Here is a 14,687-nt window from a genome sequence, read left to right as displayed (position 1 = left end):
CGACCCCCCCCCCCCAAAAAAAAAAAAACCAAACAAAAAACTGGAAGTATTTGCTGCAAATGTCGCACAGCACACCTGAAACATGGACAACTTCTGAAAACGGCAACAGGTGTATGCACAAGTTCGTTGTATCTGCTGCCACCTAGCGGTAGCACATCTAAAAGTGAAATTTCCCGCATGACCTCACAGCGCGCTCGTCGAATCTTCAGCGCCAACTTGAAGGCCCCTTTGCACATTTCAAACTCCGCACTATGCTGTCCATATAGTGAGCGGACTCACTCGCCAAAGAGATAATCCACATTTCACTTAGTATTCCGTTGTGACATTTCTGTCTGGGCTCTATCATGTATGAACATTGCATAAGAGCAGAAAAAAGTAAGCGGGCGGAAGGGGGAATAGGAGCAGGAATGTCAAGAGCAAAGCCGGCACGACATATAATCTCACCGCAGAGGAGACGCACTGACTGATAGATGGAGGGCTCAAATTATATTCCCCTTTTTTCCCCTGTCAGGAGTAGACACTCGACCGAGTCGCTGCGCTAAATAGGCCACAACATTAGGTACACCTGCACAATTCGACGACATCCAGAGCTGGATATTAAAAATAACACTTTCCTGTGATGAGTAATGATAAATGTAGTATTATATTATTTTTTTAGCTAGGTAGCTAGCTTAAAGAGCTAGCTGGATGGAGATTGCAGGTGTTAGCCAATAAAGCGTGCGGCGTGGGGGGGTCACACTGGTGGAGGGAAAAGCAGATGAAAAGTTGATTTACTATTTGTTTAAACAGCACTAAAGCGTCGTAAACGGGCGGGCGGGGCTCGTGGAAGGGGGCGGGAGGGATCTTCAAGCTGGCGCAACAAGTCAATAAGACATCAGGTGTCACGCGTCACGCCGCGCCAGCCACATTTGTTTTTTTGCCCGCCCACCACCGTTGAGTCAGCAGCCGTTTTCGAATTGGAGTCAACAATATTTTTAAAAACAACAATTTCTCTTTGTGTTGTTTCTCAAGTCATAAACCGTCATATAAATCCAGTCGTCAACTATCAAGTGTAGAGACTTAGTCATGTGCTGTATGGTTTTTGGCAAGTTTTGGTACAGAAAAACCCATGAAATACATATTTTACTTCATAAAGATTGTTGAAAAAAATCTGCAATGACAGGTTAGCAAAACATGTTAATTTCCAACTGTTTGCCTGAGTGCAAGCTAGCTTCATCGGCTGCTATGCTAGCTTGTCAATAACAAAATTAGCTAAACAATAAATGTTGACATAATTTGATAGTCTTTTTCTGATCATAGAAAAAAAGATCATTGAAAAAATTCCAAATAGCATCATTTTTTTATACTAATTAAATTTTTGTATTACTCTAACTGGAATATCAGGTAAGAAAAAGTTGCTAATTTCCAAGTGCTTGCCTGAGTGCCAGCTAGCTTCATTAGCTGTCATGCTAGCTTATCAATAACAAACTTAGCTTTATTATGAAAAAATAAAGTCTTCAATGTCTTTTGCTCTTAATATGTGTAAGAGTGGAAAATAAGACTGTTGAAATGAATCTAAATTGAGAATTTTTTTATACTAATTAAAGTTTTGTGTTACTCTAGCTGCCGTTTCCCTAATTTCTTATTCTGATAATATGCGTAACAGACTTTAGTTGGTTTGAGTGACAAACTATTTTACATCGGACAATTTTAAAAATGTGCAAAATAGAAGTGGCCTTGACTTAGCTTTACCCAACATAAGAGGCGTTAGCTTGATGATGTTAATGTCATTATTTAAAATAAAAATAGTATTTACAAGTCATTATGCAAATGTATTTTGCCTTTGATAGGACCAAATGACCCTATATCCAGATATGATTCATAAGCGTAGGTAAAATATATTAGTTCTTGAACACCCAAATAAATTTGAGTATTTTATATTACATTTTATTGCTTGTTGAGTGACAAACTATTGCGCAAAGGGGTGATGTCGCCTTTTGGGACTGATAAAGCCTCTCCGCGCAGCCTTGAATTTTACACCGGGTTATTTTGATATGTTATTCAAGCTATGTACGCTATTGACGTTATACACGCCTTTAACATGTTTAAAAAGAAGTCGCCCCGTCATTTGTTGCCGCATCAATAAACGCCCACTTAATGTTCATTACGCAGTTAAGCATATTGTCGCCATAGATGGATGATGCATGATTCAAATGACTGGACTGGTGGTAAAATAGTTTTCTGTTCATATCATAGTTTAAAATATATTTATTTTTGTACTTTTACCCCATCTTTGAAAAGGTACTCTTAAAAATATATGGATGTAGAAGGGTAGATTAGGTATTTCAATCATTATGTAGCAAGCTAGCTAGCTAGCTACAGTGGATACTTTAGTCATCCTGTAGTTAGCAAGCTAGCGAGCTAGCTAAAGTTGATACTTTATTCAAGCTGTAGCTAGGTACTTAGCTACAGTAGATACTTAAATCATTCAGTAGAAAGCTAGCTAGCAACAATCGATACTTTAATCATCCTGCAGCTAGCACGCTGACTAGCTATTGTAGATACTTTAATGATCCTGTAGCTAACAAGCTAGCTAGATCCGCTAATCAAGATTTTTTGTGACGGATTATATCATTTCAGATGTATTTGTTAACAATTAGAGGCCTTATGGCCACGTGTTTTATGCCTAGAACTTCCTTGGTTGGTCTTCAGCTGTTGTACAAGCGTTCTGACCTCTGAGATTTTGGGGGGGGGGGGGGGGGGGGGGGGCTGCGATCGGGGTCGGCCTGTCAGTGTCTCCCTCAGGGCAGCGCGGTGACATTTAACTCAATATCCCAGAAGGATAGTGTTTCCCTCCTCTCCCATTCCCCGACTCCCCGCACCCTCCAAGCGTCTTGGAGCCGCTACACGGTGCAAGCTGGGACACTCGTAGGGGGCGCAACATGCCAGGACATCTTGCCAGGTCTGAGGGATTACCGTGTGCCACCTTAACCCAGAGCGCCAAACCCTCTCGGCCCCTTCCATCATTTGTGAACACTATCCGCGTTGCCGGTTCTGAACAAGTGTTAAGTGGTGCGGGTGGTTGGGGGGGGCGCAGCTGCACGCACCACGGGGTTACGCAAGAGCATCTTTGCTGACGAGCAAAATGAGACGGACAAGGAAGGACTTTCAGACACATTAAGAGGTAGCAAACGTTATCGCTACCATTTCTAATTTACGGAGAAGACGTAGACTACGGGCAAGTGTCACTTTTCATGGTCCAGGTGCACCAAGCAAGATTCGTGAAGGCATGCTCGGACGGGTTTGGTGGGGAAGAACCTGAGCTCATTGACCTACATCCCCTCAGCTTGCATCCATTACACATTTGAGTTGGACTAGAGCAGAAGATTGTGAGCTATGTGGGTTCCACAGAGTTCATATTTCTCATCAAGGAGGGCAGGCTCCCAATCTACAAGGATTTGAAAGAATTATTGGCAAGGAAGGAAGCCAACAAGTAGTTTGAGGTAAAGGAAGGAAAAACGGATGTGTCCACAGAGGAAGGGAAGGAAGGAATGAATGAAGAAAGGTAAATTAAGGAAAGAAGAAAGGTTATGAGAGTGGGTCAGAGCAAGGAGAAACGAAGAAACGAGAAGTAAAGGCAGAAAAAGAGGGAAAAGGAAGTGGAATGAAGGAAGAAATAAGGGTAGGCCAGAAGAAAGTATGAGAAAGACGAGAAGGAAGAAAGGAGGGCAGAAGGGAGGAAGCAAGCAAGGAAGGAAAGGAGGTAAGGAGGAAAGAAGGAATGGGGAGAAGAAAAAAGGGAGTGAGAACATGCAAAGAGAAAGGAGAAAAGAAGAAAAGAAGGAAGGATGGACGGAAGGGCCTGAAAGAAGCAAGGTGGGAGGAAGCAAGCAAGGAACGAAGGAAAAAAGAAAGGAAGGAAGAACAGAAGAAGGCGTAAAGGAAGACAAATGGGTGAAATCAAGCAAGGAAGAAAGGAAAAGGAGGAAACGGGGAAAAGAAGAAAGGAAGGGAGGAAGGACAGCCGGAAGGAAAGAAAGAAATAAGGAAAGAGTAAAGGAGGGCAGAAGATGAAAAAAGAAAGGAAGGATGGACAGTAAGGCTTAAAAGAAACAAGGTGAAAGAAAGATAAGAAAAGGAAGGGAATTGAAGGACAAAAGGAATGTAGGAAAGAGAAGGAAAAGTAAGGAAAAATGACAAATTAATCGGGAAAAAAAGGAAAAATGGAACAAATGTCTGGAAAAGAAACTCCTGCAAAAAAAGAAAATCTATCAAGAAATAACTGCACTCACAAGCGAGCGTTTTTGCGCTTGTGAACGTGCCTTTAAGGGGCGGGGCCTGCCGCAGTCAAGTTTGCACCTGTTCCGTGCACTTTGCGGGTCTTTTCGCTTGACTTCTTGAGACTGAACGGGAAGGCGCAAACCAACGGGCGCAAGCAAAATTTGATTTGCCGAACCTGAGCGCTATTGACGGCGAGGACATAATTAGTGGGGACCAATCCCGTTCCCCGGGTGTTCGCCGGCTCCTTTTTACAGCACTAGCTAATTGTAAGAATAGAAGCGGCAGCTGAGTCTGTGAATCCAGGATTCCTCGGCGGATAAAAATAGAGCAGGTGACACTGTGCTGCTGGGCACGGCACCGCCGCAGCTTTACACACTTTTCACTTATGGATACGACACGAGTTGAGCTCTTAGAAGAGCAAACCCCAAAAAAGTCAACCGCATGAGTGAAACTTTAGGATGAGCCCAAAACACACTAAATGTGATCTCTAAAATATTTAAATCAATTTAGTTCTGACTCGCGTTTATTTTGGGTGTAATTCCACTGCCGGCCAGTAGATGGCGTCTATTGCGTAAGCGACCATGTCAGTTTAAGAGACTTGAAAACCGGGAAGTTTACGTGAAGATCGAAGCTCATTTTAATGAACGCCTTTGGGCATGATTATTAATTTATGTCGCGAGACGTTCACTGGCGTCGTTTCTAAGAGGACCTGATTAATGTGGGGGGGAAAAAAATGCTTCTAGGAATTACATTACAGGGAAGGATCTCTTTAAAGAACCGATTTTCCATTCCCATTCCAAGTCGGAGTCCAGAAGGTAGTAATTGCAATATCAAGGCGACCACATTGGTCCCCAGGGGTCCGCCAGGTTGTTCGCACCATTCCTCACACTTAAGGCTGCAATATAGAAGACACTGGGGAGATGGCGGGAAAGCCACACTGGCGGTCGAAAGCAACTTGACACGTTACAACAAATTAAGAGTTAAAAAAATAAAATCATTGAATCACCTATTAGTATTTTTATTCCATTTTCACTCATGTCCAATATTTTTTATTCTCACCAGAGTCATAGGTGAGCTAGGACCTATGATGCTTTTCATTAGCTTGTCGATGATGTTTTGCTAAATGAGCTAATGCTAATCATATCAGCACATTTTTTTCATAACGCATCTCAAGGCACCACTGTACATAAGAAACCTTTTAATAACTTTAACTCACACACAGTATCTCTAATAAATAAAAAAACAATAATGTCATGCTGATGCGAAAAATTAGCTAGTTGCCTTGTGGTTTTGTGCTATCAAAACAAATTACCACAGCTTCTTTAATAGACTGAAGAAAAAAGCTAAAATATCTAGTGCTAACAGAAAAAGTATATATCTATATTTTTTATACATGTAAATCCTTGTATCAAGACACCACTGCATATAAAACTCCTGTTTTTATAACTACACAATGAAAAAGTGAATAGAAAATGTTTTTGCTAGCTTACAAACTGTCTCGTTAGCACCAAGAATAAGAAAAAACAAAAAAATATTCCATTACATGCCATTAATAGCATGCAAGCAGGTAAGATTTGTGCTATCAAAACATGTTTTCACAGCTTTGCTAATGTGAACTAACGAAAACGCTAAATAGCTAATGCTAACAGAAAGAGTACACCATTTGTTTCATATCACAAGACATAACGCCACACAAAATAACTTTTTAATAACTTGCCACAATGAAAAAGTGACGAAAAATGGTTTTCCTGTTTTGTTTTGTTTTTTTACCATAGAATTGCTAACATGAACTAACAAGCAAAACAACAAAAACAAAAAAATGCTAAAATAGCTAAGCTAACAGAAAAGGTATCTAATTTGGGTTAGGGTTAGCAAGAAATAGCAAGAAATGATACTCTGGATAAAACAACTGTTTTATTAACACGGAATAAAGGAAAAACGACTTGAAAAGTGCAGTTTTTCCAAGTTAGCTTGTCAACTCGACGTTGCTGCTATCGAAACATTTACCAATGTGAATCGACTAACAAAAACGGCTAAGCTAACGCTAAAAAAAAAAAAAACGAACACCATGTCAAACCTGCGTGTTTTTCAATGGTGAAAAAACCCAACACATTTTTAAACATAGCAAATAACGTAAAACATTGTCGCACTTGAAATATTGTTTGATTTCATTGCATATATCTTTTAACGGCTTCCCAACAACTGTCTTTTAACCATTACATTTCATAATGTGCGTGCGTCACATTATATTTAGAATAGAAATATCCAGTTGCAGACAGCCTGCGGGATTGCATGAGCGTAAACAAAATCCCTCTCCGGTTTCGCGATAGCGCTCGTAAAACGAGGCAGACCGCTGGATGGAGCGCATACCGCGCTACGCTCGAAAGTGGTTAACAGTCACTGGACACTTCATTAGGTACACATGGACTAATGAAATCCAATGAGCTGTCAGCAAGATAGAAAATAGATTGTTCTTTAAATTACGGATGTCGTACGTTTTTCTCTACAGAGGGTCGCAACCAATTCAACACTTCGCTGTAGCTCAATGTACAGCGGGGATAAAAAGTCTACACACCCCTGTTTCAATGCAAGATTTGAATGACGTAAAAAACAGGTAAGTATAAAAAAATTAAAAATAAAAATCGATCAATAATAACCTACTAATCACTCAAGTAAAGAAAAAGGAAGAATGTGTCAAATCTGTGAGTACAGTGGCTTTGATTACGCTCACAATAAATTTGAGATGTTTTAGCAGGTACACAATGTTTTTTCAATTGACTAGTACAGGTTAAAGGACAGATTAATAATGGAAAATTAAAGCATTTATCCTTTTTTGTCATGTGTCGACTTTTTTTTTATAGCCACAGAATTCCAGGCAATTAAATGTTTCAGGAAAAAAAGGCAGTAGTGATAAGGCAAAAATTTGAAAATGTACTATTTTTTTTGCACGAAATATCCAGTGACATCTTGAATTAAAAAAAAAAAACTATTAAAAAAAAAAAGCCGTGTTTGTATCAAATGACAATTTTCATTACGTTTTTTTCAAGTTATTTAAAGTACTTTACATTTATATATCTCTATACTGTGTGTGTCCATATACAATACAGTACATACATATATGTATGTATGTGTGTGTATGTATATATTTATATATGCACACACACATATATATATAATATATATGTATATATACACACACACACACACACACATATATACATATATATATATATACATACACACATATACATATATATACATATATATATATATATATATATATATATATACATATGCACACACACATATATATAATATATATGTATATATACACACACACACACACATATATATATATATATACATACACACACATATATATATATATATATATACATATATATATATATATATATATACATACATACATACATACATACATACACACACAAATGGCAAATCAAACGGCATTACAAAGTTAAGCTAGTCAGTCAGCCACTTAGGCTTCTCATGGGTTGACGTTGAAGGCCAAGCGATAGACGGAGGGAGCGTCTTGAAAAGGGCGCTCGATGACAGCAAGACAAATGAATGCAAAGACACGAAGAAATGCCCAAGAAGGGAATGGGATACTTTTTTTTTTGTGGATAAATATAGAACATGTGACGGTCTCAAGAGACACACCTTCGGCGTACATAAAGAGAAGGTGCATATATAGAAACACTGTAATTATATAATATGCATATAACAGTAGATGTGATGGTGCACTGTATGTGCAGATTATTTTTTTCGGTCTTCAATTTTTGGTGTTTCTGGATTTGATTCCAGCACCAAGCAAAAACAAGCAGAAGCCATTAGCTCAGATTCTCGCTTTATTTGTCAACTTAATGAAAGACTACAAAACGAATTCACAAAAAATCTCTTTCAAGTAATCAAATCTGTACAAACCTAAACTGTATCTTTTTTTCTTTTCTTTTTTTTTTTTATTACAGCTCTGGCTCATATGAATCTGAAGTTGTGCATGTGTGTGCGCGTGTGCGCCATGCGTGCTCACTCGCACACACATGTGGAGATTTTACAGTACGGCGGGGACAGGGAAAAACAAAAATACTCCCCCTTGGGCTCCACGGGTACACGGACGCCACCTGCTGGCAGGGTTCTGCTGCCAAATTTTATTTTCAGTCAAATCGCAGCACAGAAGCGCTCTGTGGTTTCTACCTTTCCACAGGAAGAGTGGCGGGAGGAAAAAAATAAAAGTAGAAATCACTAATACTCTCACACCAAGCGTACAACTCGCCCGCCGTTTTGATGCTCACTTTCACGGGGGAGGGAGGGGGGCATACATTCACTCGTTTGTGCACTCGTTCCAACAATTTGTAACATTTTATTAAGAAGTAGAGATTAAAAAAAAAAGCGGGGGAGGAAAAGCCCTGGGTAAAGGTTTGATTTCTGGCTGTTTGGTGAAAGAAAGGAGAAAAGAGGTAGAGAAGGGTAGGAAGGATGGGGGTCAAAGGTCAAGGGCCCACTATTGCTGTCATTTCTTAGCTTTCCTGGGAGGGGTGACGGGGCGGCCCGAGCCCATGCCCCCGCCCCCGCCGTAGAACAGCTTTTTGTCGGCGGGTTTGAGAATCTGGTCAAGGGAACAGAAATGACAAGGGTCACGTGATGATCATCATTACCGGACATTTTAAAGCATTTTGATATTTTCAAGACGATCCGAGGGCAAGATTTTGTGGACAAAACTATTCATCGTCCAAATTTTGGACCATATAAAACCATTATAACTACAATTTTTGAGATGCATTTAAATAGTATTTATGACATCGATTTTCCTGCAGTTTTTGCAACATTTCATTGAGCAGGGGTCAAACTATGGCAGCAAACAGAAAATTCTTTGTTGACTTGTATTTCACCTTAAGAAAGTAGGTGGCGGTAGAGACCAGTTAATGTCCTTAAGCGCATTCATCATCATTGTTTACATTCATTTTTCAATTTTTGTGGGTGTTCATAAAAGAAATCTACATATGTATGGATAGAACCGATGCCATTGATCCATTTGAGTGGATGCAGGAAAAAAAATATTCATAAATAACTATTACGCCTTTTAAAGCATTTACAAAATTAGGAAAAAAATGCAATGTGTATGGTTTGCTAAGTGTGTGCGCAAGGGTTAAACTTGCACCACTCTTACCTGTTAAAAATGTAAATGTGCTGGCATTCCATCTTCCAAGACAATTGACCTCATCCAAAATCATCTTCTGAACCGACACGCAACAAATGCTCGCTCCTGGCCGAGTTGCCGGCTAAACCGAGGTTGCGCTAGAATTTTGCGAGGGGTCTTGCGCTCACTGACCTGGAAGGAGCACATGAGGGTCTCGTCGACGCTCATCATGGCTCCGGCGTTGTCGAACTCGCCGCAGTAGTTCGGGGCGGAAAAGAGCGTGACCAGCTGCCTCTTGGCAAAGAACTCGTAACCGTCTTCCACCACCTGAAACACAGATGGCGGCTTAGTACTGGGAAATATTAACACCATTCACCGTAGATAGAAGAAAAAAAAAAAGGGAACTGGCTAGACTAAATGCGAAGCGGACTAAAGGCAGAGTCTGCTGCCCTCTACTGGCAGAGTGGTGTACTTTTCTCATTTTCATTTTTCATTCTCGATGTTTGAGAGAATTTTTGGGCTGGTGGGCTTTTGTTGTATACAATAAATCCATTTATCAACAATTTAAATACCAAATACAATTAAAACAAAGAGCTTTTATAGAATGGCAAAGTATCCTTGAGGCGAACCGACCTGGTGGGCCCGGCAGATGAGGTCCATGTCGTGCTTGTGGAGGAACTTTGTGACCACGTCGGCGCCGAAAGTGAAGGAGACGCCGCGGTCGTTCTCGCCCCAGCCCAGCACGTCCTTGTCGGGGTCGGCCCACAGCAGGTCGCACAGCAGGCCCTGGTCGGGCACGTCGGTTGGCCGCATCACTCGCCGCACCTGCTCCATGGACTGCAGGTCAGGAGACAACCCTGCCAGGAAAAAAAAAAAAAAAAAGGTGTCTTTTGTTTGCCGTCCCACGGAACAGCACGCCACGTGATAAGACGGGGAGACGTGTTTATCCTGGCCATTATCGCAGTCATCTGTTGATATATTCAGCAACGTGTTGATGGTTGAGACAGATCTGCAGACTGATTACTATAATTTTATATTTGAAGGAAAAGTTCAACTAGTGACCCGGTCCCAATATAAAAGGCCCCTGGATTAAAGAGGAAAAAAAAGGTTACGTTTAAAGGTTGAATAAATTGTTTTAAAGTTGAGTGAATCAAACACGCTTTTGCAAAGCATTCTGTTGCCGCCAGGTCCTTTCTAGCACTGCCATAACCATCAGCGTAGCCTAAAAATATACACAAATCCAGTAATTGCATTCGATTTTAACAGGGATTTTGCTGGTATCAGCAGATCAAAAAGAATGCTTTTCTTTTTAAATTAAGAGCAAATTAATTGGAACACGAAGCAACCTATGCCTAAATAGTGTTATAGTGACTTGTGTATTGTCTTTAGTGACACTTTATCCTCATGCACAAATGTATGGTCTATATCCAGTGATTCTCAAATGTACTGTAGGTATGTGAGATTTTAACAGGAATTCCGCAGGTATCAGCAAATCCAAATGAACGACGTTCTTTTTTTTAATTAAGGACAAATTAACTGCAACATGAAGCAACTTATGGCTAAGTTGTGTTATAGTGACTTGTGTATTGTCATTCGCGACACTTTTTTTTTTTTAAACATAAATGTCTTTATCCAGCGGATTTCAAAAATGTATGCATATGAGACTTTTAATAGGGATTTTGCAGGTATCAGCTCATCTAATTGAATGCTTTCTTTTTTAATTAAGAGCAAATTAACTGGAACATGAAGCAGGTTATGGCTAAATTGTGTTATAGTGGCTTGTTTGTGCGTGTGTGTGTGTGTGTGAGTGGGGGGGGGCTTTTAGTAGTCATCACAAAGTCAGGCGGAAACGCGGACGGCACCGGGCCTTAAAAGCCGCTCGCCGGGGGTGTTGACAGTAAACACCCGCCGGCGAGCGTTTGCCGTTCCTGCGACGCTAACCTCCATGACAACAGAAGATCTTCTCGTCAACAATGGCGGCGACGGGCAAACAGTTGAAACAGTCGGTGAAGGTCTTCCACAGCTTGATGTTGTATCGCCTCTTACCTGTGGACCCAAAACAACAACAACAAAAAAACTCTTATCTGAAAGCCAATAAAAAGTGTCAAGGCTCAGCCTGTTGCATCACATTATTAATGAAGCGTTTTACGTAACGCGGGCCGTAAAGACGAGACGGGCTCACATTGCTCGATCACGCTGTTTGGCCCGCGAGCGCACGTTGCTTGGGGTTGCGAGCGTACCCACGCGCGCACAAACACGCTCACTTCTGAGAACAAACTTCAAGGCGTCCAAGAGGAAAATCGCTTCTTTGTGCTTGTGCGTCTAAACCGACCTCTTTTGGAGTGGCCTTTCTAAATTAAGAACCTGAAGCGATGTCATGTTAATTGTGGGAAATATTGCAAAATCTCAACTTTATAATACGTGACAAGTTAAAATTTTGGAACCGGGTTTAGCAAGAAGCATGGAAATTTACGTGATTTGCGGGCCACGTTAAATGACATGACGGGCCGGATCTGGACCCCGGGCCTCGAGTTTGACACCATGCTCCATAGGAATACTCATTACCGCTTTTTTTCCCCAGACCAACTTCAATAGGAGAAATAACTGATATCAAGTACAGTTTTTAGAACAATAATAACATTATTAAGGCCGCAAATAATGCTTGTTTTGAACTTAATCTGCTGATTATTGCTAGTATTTACTTGACAGGCTTGGGGGTGGACTAGGCCTCGCAACGAATAATCAATAATCAAAAATTAATGTTTGCATAGTCGAAACTAAATAGAAGTAAAACATGATGATAACTTTAGTATTGGTTGCTGGTATCAGCATCCCCAAGTACTTGATATCTTGAAAGAAGCAACTTGAAATAGCAACTTGCTAGTGATACCTAACTGCAAGATATTGGGATTTTTTTTATTTCAACAACGAGAGGCCATATTGAAACTCTGACAACAATAAGGATAAAATTTCCTTCCTTACTAATACCGTTTACGCTACACATCTCGTTTGAAAACGATTTGTATCTTCTTCTTCTTTAAAACATTGCAATCAGATCAACCAGAATAAAACAAAAAAGGGGGACTCACACTCATCATAGAAGCCATATATCCTGTTAATGGAGGCGCACTCGTGATTTCCCCTCAGCAGAAAGAAGTTTTCGGGGTATTTGATCTTGTACGCCAGCAACAGGCAGATGGTCTCCAGCGACTGCTTGCCTCGGTCCACGTAGTCTCCCAAGAACAAGTAGTTGCTCTCCGGTGGGAAGCCGCCATATTCAAAGAGCCTCAGCAGGTCGTAGTACTGCCCGTGAACGTCCCCTAAGGAAGCGAACCACGCGTTTCAACGTTTCATTCTCATTTTTTCTCCTGCGAGTTTTACCGTGAACTTCAAGCGAGAGGTACAAACATCTTGAAGCGAGGACACTCTCATTTTGGAGTATGGCGTGAGTGAGGTTTTAATAAATGCGTTTGAAGCACGATGGAGGGGTAAAATATTTTTTTAATTGTTTCGCGGTCTTTCTTTATTGCAGGGAGTGTCTTTTTATCATACATTTAGGATTTAGTTGAGTAATACCAATTTCCTCAAGACTGAGTGCTAATAAGCACTTTGGCAAACATCCCAAAAGCCCCAAAGCAAAGTCTGACCACAAATCTTGAGAGGCGCCTCGAGTTCGAGCAGGATTGGCTGGCTGAGGAAGATCTCCCTGGATTTCAGGCAAAGACCCCGGATTTCATTCTCTGTCAGCTGGACGTTTTTGCCAGGTCTGGAGCCTTTCACTGCAAAACACAATGCGGCAGTCAGAGATCAACAAGACAACTCAAACTAAAGACATTTAAAAACGCATTTCAAAAAGTTGAATGTTTCAAATCATCATCATCAAAAAGGGCAAGGTTAAAACACCAATTTGAGAATTTGGGATTTCATGCAAGCTTCCAGGAGGGTATTTTTAATTGAACTTGTAGTCCAATCTGAGGAGTTTACCAAATAGTAGAGGAGACTAAATAGTCAAGAAACAATTAAGTTAAATTGTTTTACTCTAATGTGGACCAGATTTTTAATATATACATTTTTTTCTTAAATATTCCCTATAACAGCAATGAAAAACTGTCTTCCAGAATCCATTTTTTTAATTCTTACTGCATTCCACTCTGGATTTTGACAGACTATAATTTTAGGGAGGCGGTGTTACATTGCTGCTTTTATAAATGTGTAGAGTTTCGTAAAAACAATATTTTTATGTTTTTAGAAGGGGCGTGGCTGGAGCAGATTAACGAAAAACAAAGACATTTCAACGGAAAAAAAACGTTAAAATTAGTAAATTTTTCTGCAAGCTTGGGTGATGTGAAACGAACTTGGAACGTGTAAATGTGTAGACATCTAAAAATATCAAACGTTTTCAATTTGTATTTTTAAGCGATATACATTGAATTGTTCCATAAAAGTGGGTCACGACCACCGCTGTACATTGTTCACTCGAAGAAAACTGCTAATGATTAGCCAAGTGATAGCACGCGTTGTTTTTCTTTCGTCGTAATTGACTAATTTTGCACCTATGCATCGGGATTTTTTTTATTTATTAATATGCATTAAGGACAATTAAATGATGCGATAACCGCGCGTCAACGCCATATTTTAAAACAAAGCTCAATTTAAAAAAAATGGTTTTCTGGGTTAAAGCAAGCGTTAATTAAGCAATTAATGAGCAGAAAAAAAATATCAATTTGAAGTTAATTTATACATGTAGAGCACCGTTGACTGAGCTAGGAAACTTAGCTAAAATGGCTACCTCGGTGGAAGAGCGAAATGATCCAAGTCTTACCTTCCAGCAGGCGCTGAATGATGGAATCGATGTTTAGTTTGTCGGCCTCCGCCATGATGTCCTTCTCCTCCAAATTATGTTTTAATTATTATATATATATTTCTTACAAATTCCTACAAGGCAAAAGATGGATCCTGAGTGACTGTTTTTTTTTCTCCCCACCAGCTCAACTAGTTAAGCGATAGCGCTTAATCGGCTATCGTTAGCCAGCGAGCTAGCTAACCTTGGGAAAAGAATGGGCAAGCCAATCGGCCGTCTACCGCGGTCGCTCAATACGGAACCGCTGACATTCACTTGGAAAACTGAAACGAATCAACTATCATCCGAATTCAAAATGGATTGTCGGTGGATTTCGTTGTTCCTGCCGCGGCTTCTTAGCACCATGCCATCGACAAAAAAAAAGACTGAATGAGCGTTAGCGTGAAAGGTTGGGCGGAAGTTGTAATT

General features: G+C 40.3%; 1 protein-coding gene across 1 annotated transcript; it reads right to left on the bottom strand.

Annotated features, from left to right (window-relative positions):
• Positions 1 to 8,116: 8,116 nt before the first annotated feature.
• ppp1cab (protein phosphatase 1, catalytic subunit, alpha isozyme b) lies at positions 8,117 to 14,679 on the bottom strand. The gene is made up of 7 exons (XM_088439062.1): positions 14,241 to 14,679; positions 13,066 to 13,197; positions 12,508 to 12,738; positions 11,360 to 11,464; positions 10,052 to 10,275; positions 9,611 to 9,745; positions 8,117 to 8,887 (listed from the first exon to the last, which is right to left on the bottom strand). The coding sequence occupies exons 1-7, from the start codon at positions 14,293 to 14,295 to the stop codon at positions 8,792 to 8,794; spliced, it is 978 nt and encodes a 325-aa protein (XP_088295188.1). The 5' UTR covers positions 14,296 to 14,679; the 3' UTR covers positions 8,117 to 8,791.
• Between the last annotated feature and the right edge of the window lie 8 nt (positions 14,680 to 14,687).

The sequence above is a fragment of the Hippichthys cyanospilos genome, chromosome 17 (assembly GCF_059441005.1).
Source record: "Hippichthys cyanospilos isolate Australia breed blue-spotted pipefish chromosome 17, RoL_Hcya_1.0, whole genome shotgun sequence".
Lineage (NCBI taxonomy): Eukaryota > Metazoa > Chordata > Actinopteri > Syngnathiformes > Syngnathidae > Hippichthys > Hippichthys cyanospilos.
Note: the sequence above shows the minus strand (reverse complement) of the source record. Positions and strands in the feature narration are given on the sequence as shown.